The sequence below is a fragment of the Paralichthys olivaceus genome, chromosome 15 (genome assembly GCF_024713975.1).
Source record: "Paralichthys olivaceus isolate ysfri-2021 chromosome 15, ASM2471397v2, whole genome shotgun sequence".
NCBI lineage: Eukaryota > Metazoa > Chordata > Actinopteri > Pleuronectiformes > Paralichthyidae > Paralichthys > Paralichthys olivaceus.
In genome coordinates this window covers 12,124,998-12,133,081 of record NC_091107.1, presented here as the reverse complement: position 1 = coordinate 12,133,081, position 8,084 = coordinate 12,124,998, and the positions used below count along the sequence as shown (strand labels likewise).

Below are 8,084 nucleotides of genomic sequence, written 5' to 3'. Positions count from 1 at the left end.
ATTTTCATGATAGCAGCAATCTCCAAATATTGGGTTTCAGCAGCTGTTTCAAGCTCACGCTGTAAATTGCTATTTTAAACTGCAGTGTTTAGAGAGTGTGTGTGTGTGTGTGTGTATTTGTGTGAACTGACTGATGGCAGATGAACAGCAGATGAGATTCCCCAGGGTTCAAATTCCTGGTAGACTTTGCTTCCTGTGTGATCCCACTCTCCACTAATCCTCGTCCACTGTGGGAAAAAGACGTCTCACTCCGCACGCACACACAATATGTATAGATAGACATATATGTAATTGTAAGCACGCAAACAATGCTCTCACTGCCATTAACAATAAGAATTTTTTTTAAAACACCACATTATTTCATAGGATTGTCTCAATGTTAAAAAAATCTGATAAAGCAGAGTCTCTGATTTATGATTGCGGTTTTTAAAATTGCCTTTTAAGGGCCTGGTTGCTGAAGCTCAGTCACTTCGGATGTTTCAAGGTGTAAACGCATCATATTTGAAAGTAGGGGTAAGGAGGCTAATCTCTGATGAATGTCACCAGCAATAGTTTGTTAAGACTTCTTCCTCGGAACAGGACACACATAAGATTTGGGTGTAAACACTGTCAGTCTGTGCGTGTGAGTGTTTTTGTACCACTGATTCTGGTGATAACATTGTTGGAACTCTGGCTCTTTGGGTGGTCCTCTGTGCATTTTGCCAATGAATCCACACACACACGCACACACACACACACACACACACACACACACACACACACACAGCTGTGTTTGCTACACACACCTCAGCTACATGTCTTGGTTTAATTTTTCCTCAAAGATAATTGTGTTATTTAACTCTGCATCACACCCACTGTGGGTCTGTCAGCTGACTTCAGAGCCAGGAAACATGGATGCCAGGGCAGAACAGAGGTGCTGCCTCCCTCTAGTGGTGATGAGTTAGTGCATTCACAGTCTTAAAGGGATAGTTCACCGAATAATGAAAATTCACTCTTCATCCTTCACTGACCACTTTGTGCGAGACCTAAAACATCTCTCTAAAAAAGGCAAACAGCATGAAAGTTGCCACAGTCACTGAGACACAATGAGGCCAGATTCTAGTTGGTTAGTTTTATTAAAACTTTGTGGTGTACAAAGATGCAGTGCAACTTATACAGTACTGAATCTGTGCTCTTCTGTCTCTCTTAATGTGTCAATTGTTGGTTGCAATCCTCCTGATCTTCATCGTGACAGATTTGATGGTGTGAGGGACCCCGTTCTGTCTCCAGGTGTCCCACAGAATATTAGTCCTCTGCTCTTGGCTCTGCTCTGCATCCTCAGGAGTGCCGTTGAGGTTTGCCAGTCCGCACTGGTTGAACCACCATCCTGTCTGGTTTTGCTGAGTGCTGCAGCTCTCCACCGTGCGGTTTCCGATAGAGCAGAAAGGGTTGCAGCCATCGTTGTCCACGTCTGAGGCGCTGAACGGAGCAGTGTCCTGGTTCTGCTCCTGTTCATAGCCACGAAATGCATCGCCTGCACAAAAACATAGACTGAAATGCATGTGGGCATGGAGGGAACACATAATACACAGTGCAATTTATCCTGACTTTGAATTTGCACTGTGTGGAAAATGGGTCTACATTTGCCCAAGGGTGAGTCTTGATTTATTCAGTCATACCCTACCTGCACTGCCTGCATATCGTCCCAAGTGTATACTGAAGAACAGGGTTTCACTGTCCAGGCTGAAATCATCATATGATGCATAAGAAGTCACATCATCATTGGAGGCCAGAGCAATGTGAAGCTGGAACCGAGTCTCTTTCTGGTTCACTATGTGAAACACCTTCTTTAGGCCCAACCAGTGTTCTCCTAAACACACACAAACACACACATACATAGAAAGAATGATTCTTCCATCACTGTCAGATGCAAAATATGATCCCCAACATCTGTAGTCCTTGTTTAATGAGAGATGCCTGAAGAAAATCTGTTCAATTCAAATTATGAGGATATTCTGTTGAATGCTTGGAAAAGAACAAACATGTTTACGGGACTATTTTTTTTAAGTGTGTGCAATTTGGTGCAGCTAGTTATTTGATGCCATACAAACAGTGACATGTTATAATTGATTGCTGAGACTAGTGATTGATCAAGCACATTTATTAGTGTGACCTCACAACTTTGGCTCCATCCCCCTATTGCTACTGTGCAGACACTGGCTCTAAATTTGAAAAAAATAGTTATGTTTGCACTCAGGATATTTTGGCTTCATTTCTAGATAGTTGGAGGAAGTGGAGACACATTGTCCATCTTTACATCTCTGTTTCAAGGAGTTTGGGAAAGACTGAGGTAGGAAGCCAGATATCTGACTGATGTGAAACTTCAAAAGAAGTTACCATGGAGATAGCAAATGATAATTTTGAGCTATAGTTTATGACACACTGCTACATTCTGCTTCTTAATGAAGCTTTTGTGAAGTGAGGTTGTTTCAAGTGTTATATGTCTATGTGATGATATTCATCTAAAATGATAAAGGTTACGCAGTCATCATTCGCCCAGCAGCTGTTGATGAACTTTCAGGTGGCACACCTTGCATTGGCTGCTGTTGATAAAATGCATGAGACAGAAAACATGCCCTGGTTACTGTGCTGCAGTGCCCAACCTGCAAGGTTTCCAAATCCATCGACATAGTCAGCCCACGGCCGTTTGAAGTCAGTCAAACCATCAGTCCTCCTCTGCACCACAGTCCATCCACCTCCCATATAGTCCATCTCACAAAAAACCTGCAGGACAAGCTCTGACTTAGGAACATAACGATGAGTGATGAGTGAGCGGCAGACTGTGAATGACTGAATGTATTATGTACCTCAAATGAAGTGTCAGTGTTCTCTGGGTGGACGATGTAAATCCCACTGGGGATCTTGGGGACGACTGACTCAAGACTGTCTTTGATGTCGCTGCAATCTCGTCCTGATCAAAGCAAACTTGCTCAAGTTAAGTATTTAAGTACAGTATTTGAGTCAATCCATGTAGTTACTTTCCATCCCTGGCAAACTTAGATTTATTTATAAGACCCAACTGTATGAATGTTGTGAAGCTGTATGTGTTTGTGTGTGAGTTACCATGGGACTGCACAGGTCTCACGGAGTACATCTCGGTGTTGCTCCTCTGAACCTCAGAGCTGAGCGTCTGCACTTTGGTCACCAGCTCTGTGACCTGGAAATGTGTGACACTACTGCATACCAATCATGTGCTTAGAAACTCTTGTTGCTAACAGGAGAAAAGAAGAGCTTACCTGGCTGCCAAGAATGTCCAGAGCCCTCTGCTGCTCCTCCATCACATCCCTGATCAGCTTCCTGGTGCTGCGTCCAAACGACAACAGAGACTGCTGCAGCTGGCCTGCACACACGCCCACACACAATCAATTTAGATAGATGGATAGAGAGAGAGAGAGAGAGAGAGAGAGAGATTGTTTACCACAGATTGAATGTTTCTCATCCCGCAGCAGCTTGACAGTGATATCACACGGGATGGAGCATGTTTCCCGACCTTTGACCCCTCCGACAGGTGTCTGGCCTTTGACAGAAGCTTCAGAGAAGTCCTCACTATCTATTTCTGATTGGTTAAATCCTGTGCTATTTTCTGTGTCCTGGAAATAAAGAGAAAACCGAAGTTAAATTTTGATCCACCATTCTGTGATGTATAACTGTGACAAGCCTGGGATATGTTACTTCAGGCACTTAGACGATTACAGATTGAATCATTCTTTTTCTTTAGTAGAAACAATATTGTGTAAACTCCTCCAGAGTTCACATGGAATTATTATTGTTATTATATCCAGTTTGTCTTATCAACAATAACAACCCTGTAATACCACACACAACATATAATATTGATGTAAAAGAACAGACAAATCCATGACCTGTGATCCATCCACGATGCCAAAATCCAAAATCCTAAATCTCTCTGCCTTCATCAGAGTTTCTTAAGGAACGTCACCATAATAATCCCTGACAAGTGACAAGACAGATGACTGACCAAAGTCGAAAATATTTTTGACAAGCATATTGTACATACTGTGGAGGAGAGCAGATGAGGCAAAAGGAGCAGGAGGACAATAGTTGTCCACATCATGCCAGATGTGTTTGAATGTGCTTCTGTCCTCCAGGAGTGAGGGGGCTGAGCCCTGTCGACTCCGTCACCAGCAGCCACTCCTTCACTCAGGCTCAGTTTTCCACAGAGTCGGCACTTTCCCCTTCACGTGTCCATCCCTCTGTCTCTCTCATCCAACAGAGTCAGCCCTGCATCTCCTCCTCTCTCCAACTTGTCAAACTTTACTCTTTCCTCTCTTCCTTCCTCCACCTCCCTCAGTCACTCCCTCTTTCTTTCTTGTAAACATTAATGACAACATGCTCTGTGAGATGAGGTCAGATTCGTAAAAGAGCCGGTGATAAAAGTCTGGATGTTTCTGACAAGTAGCTGAATGTGCTTATTCCGGGTTTGTGGTGAGGTGTGATTACCTTCCCCCTCATTGTTTCTTTTACCAGCCGTCTGTGTTTTACAGGTTATATCCTGCCAGCCGCATGAGAAACAGATGTGGAAAGAGGGGAAGTGGGCAGCTTGCTTTAATGCAGGAAAACTTTCTCTCGGCTTGTCTTTGCGTGAGAGCTGCAGCTGAAGGTAGGGTGTCTCTGCTTCTCTGCTCATATTTCCTCCCTGTTACACCTCTCTCCTTTCCCGCTCTCTCTCTCTCTGACCACTGACTCATACATCTGAAAACAGTCTCCTGGAGGGTCAGACCAATTAGTCCAGTTAACTGGGCAGTTAAGAGGTGAAGAAAGTGTGAAAGCAATGGAGAGCGACAGCACATTCCAGTCAGGGGTCCAGCTGGAGACAGTCAGCCTGTTGCTTCCTTGGAAAACTGTGCCGCTTGTGCCAAAGAAAAGATTGGCTGTTGTTCTGAACCTGTGTGAGTTTACAGCCACAGTCAGAGAGAGAGGAATGTGAAAAGCCTGGTGCCCTGGGGCCCCCACATCTGTCCCATGTTACATGCCCTGGTAAAGCCACCTATGCAGATGAATGACACATCATATATGAACAAGCCACATATTGAGAATATTCAGTCTGTTAATCAAATGCTCCCCTTGTGTCTTTGTAAGGGTTCGAGCTATTAAACAATTTTAAAAACCACAACTGGTTGTTTTTTATGTTTTATGGACTAAGCAACAAGACGCACAACTCAGGGTTTGGGAATTTTATTTACCCACAAAAATGAGAGAAGACAATGCCACGTGAACTAAGTAACTAAAAACCCCAAAACAATTATTTCTCTGAATGTTCAACTGACCTACTGAACAAGTGCACTTGTTCTAACTGTGTCTGCATCTCTCCACTTTTTGGTGTTTTCAAAGCTTTCACTGAGATGTTTGAAGTCCAATTTGAACTTGATTCAGTTTGTGCACTCTATCCAAAAAATCCTGAACTTTCTGTTGTCATAGCTTTCACTCCTTATACGAGATGTTTGAGTCAACATGCTTCTCCGCCCTTTTCTCACAGGGTCAAAAATGTTACATGTTTCCTAAAGCTAATATAAAATCAAAGGGTTCTTTCAAAGCAGTATTAACATATGGAGGGATTTTTTGTTTTATTTAATTTTGTGTATTTTTCTTTATTTCTAAAATATCATAATCATTTCATCATGTGTTTTTTGGTATGTAACTCGTGTGTTGGTGGGTGGGTGGGCAGGGTGCAAACAGAACCACAACAGAAACACATCTGACCCAACTGATGGACCAGCAGCATGAAAACCCACAGAGAGAAAAAAATATTTACTTAACTTAAAGATAGTGGAAGTTAAGATGAAATATACATTTTTATGTACTGTGAAAAATTTTTAATATACCTAAATACAAACTCAACCTGTGCTGGTTGATTAACAAAATGAGAGCTGCCTGTATCTGAATATAAAGTTGACTCAGTAAAAGAAACATTTAATAGGGTGATAATGCTAATTCAAAAAATATCAAATATTAGATATATAACTGAACACTACCTCAATCCCTTGGTTTTTCTCTGACCATCACTCAGTATTATTGTATTAATCATGACACAGCTCTGTCCAATAGGCTCTGTACAGCTGAGTCCTGACCTCCCAAACCAATATTTAAAATTGAAATCAATTTGGCTTTGTTTGTGTTATGAACGGGCACCATCCTCTGGTTGAAAACAGAGTGGATATGATTTTGTTGAACACAGATTAAACCCTGCAGACAGAATAAACCCTCATCTGCTGCTGGACTGTCTTTGTGGGCCTACTTTACATCACTATGACAGTAACAATAAACAAAATGCTGCAGGCGTTAAGGTAAGATAGTGCCATCTAATGCTCACTGGTGTGTATTACATTTATATATGTTACGCATTGACCTTTGCTTTATGCCATGGTGCATAAAAAAAATGTGTGTAAAAATTTGGTGATTAAACAAACTTTTCAGGGGGAATCCAAAACTAACCAGCATAGACTGGTTTGTTAAACCACTGTGTTGTCATCCTCTCTTTGTTGCTAACAGGTAGGAATGAAACTTTCTTTTTTGACCTCAGAATATCCAAATGTTTGTTAAAAGTCTTTTTTGACAGTAAAAGGAAACATAAAGCAACATTAAGATTCATTCATTCAATCCTGTTTACATGCTGCCCCAGAATGTCATGGGAATTATAATTGGCAAACTTTTCACATTTTACCCTTTATGTTAAAGCCCCTGAAAACGTAGCTTTAAATTTGAGATATACTCTAAAGCTTTAAATACACATGACCAAACAGACATTGATATAAGTGAGTATGAGAAAGTTGGAACGTATGAGTTCATACTTATAGAGTGTCAGCTTATCGCAACTCTGAATTTTAGCATTGTGCTGTTTTCAATGGGAAATACTCATTCAAATGATGTCTTGTGTTGAACAATGTTTTAAATCATGCACAGTGGTAGTCTGTTTATCAACCAAATAGACTAAATGGACAAGTACAGAACAAGTTGCATTCATACACCACTTATGCATTGGTGCTTATTTTGCACACATTATTCATATAGGAAAATTTGGGGTTTTCGTAGTTTTCTCAACTGGAGGGGATTGGATGACCCTATTGACCCCTGAGCCACAGCCAAGCAATTGTTTTCAAATTGTCTACAAATTGCACAAAAATTTACTTCCCTTTAAAATCACAAAATCTACCATTTATTTAGAGCTAACATCCATCAATAAATATTGGTTTATTATTTTTAGTCTCCATGTCCGTTAGGGTTAATTTATATATATATATATATATATAGTCTAATATAAGTCTAATATACAAACTCTGGTGAATTATGATGATTAGAAATAACTGAAGGAGTCTTTGGATACACAAGGTAGAAACAGAATTATATTCTTGAATTCAATTTGTGGGCCAGCTGAGTTCTGGCTCGTCGTTGCACATGTTTTCCACAAGAGGGCGGGACACTGCGGCTGGGGTTGGCCACACCAGGGGCGGATGTTTTCTTAATGCAACTTCCCAATAACCCCCCCACCCCCACCCCCACCCCCATCCCCCACCACCACCCCCCATCCCCCGCCCCCACCTCCTCCAAATGCTGAAGGCCTGACTCAGGCCCAGAGACAGAAGAAACATTAACGTGCTCCTCAGAAGGTCCCATCTCCCCGAGTTGTTGTTAGTTTGTGTGCTCTGAAGTCAAACTGTGTTTAAAACATGGACGATGACTAAATGAGGCCCGTACACACATGGTATTAACATGTAGGTTTTGTGATCTGATCACAAGTGGACAGCTATGTGTGTGTATGTGTCAGCACGAGCTAGCAAGACAGAGGTAGAGAGACAAGTCAGGAGAGAAAACATTCGACTCAATGTGAAACTGCAGCAGGTTAGAGGACGTCAGCTGAGGAGGAGGTCCTTGATATGTGGCCCAGGACGGACTTACGTTCACACTGCTTAGAGAATGTGGTCTGGTGTGATCGGATCTATGTGCGATATGAGTGTGTTCACACCTGTACTTAAAGCTGTTCACTTGTGATCAGATCACAAAAACCACATGTTGATACCAGGTGTGTA

The 8,084-nt window shown here is 41.8% G+C and overlaps 1 protein-coding gene across 1 annotated transcript; it reads right to left on the bottom strand.

Moving 5' to 3' along the window:
* Nucleotides 1-1,096: 1,096 nt before the first annotated feature.
* On the bottom strand, nucleotides 1,097-4,256 carry angptl5 (angiopoietin-like 5). Its single transcript, XM_020086090.2, has 8 exons — nucleotides 4,058-4,256; nucleotides 3,458-3,629; nucleotides 3,276-3,379; nucleotides 3,103-3,196; nucleotides 2,847-2,950; nucleotides 2,643-2,763; nucleotides 1,664-1,849; nucleotides 1,097-1,513 (listed from the first exon to the last, which is right to left on the bottom strand). Exons 1-8 carry the CDS (start codon nucleotides 4,112-4,114, stop codon nucleotides 1,194-1,196), a joined length of 1,158 nt encoding a protein of 385 aa, XP_019941649.1. The 5' UTR covers nucleotides 4,115-4,256; the 3' UTR covers nucleotides 1,097-1,193.
* Nucleotides 4,257-8,084: the final 3,828 nt, after the last annotated feature.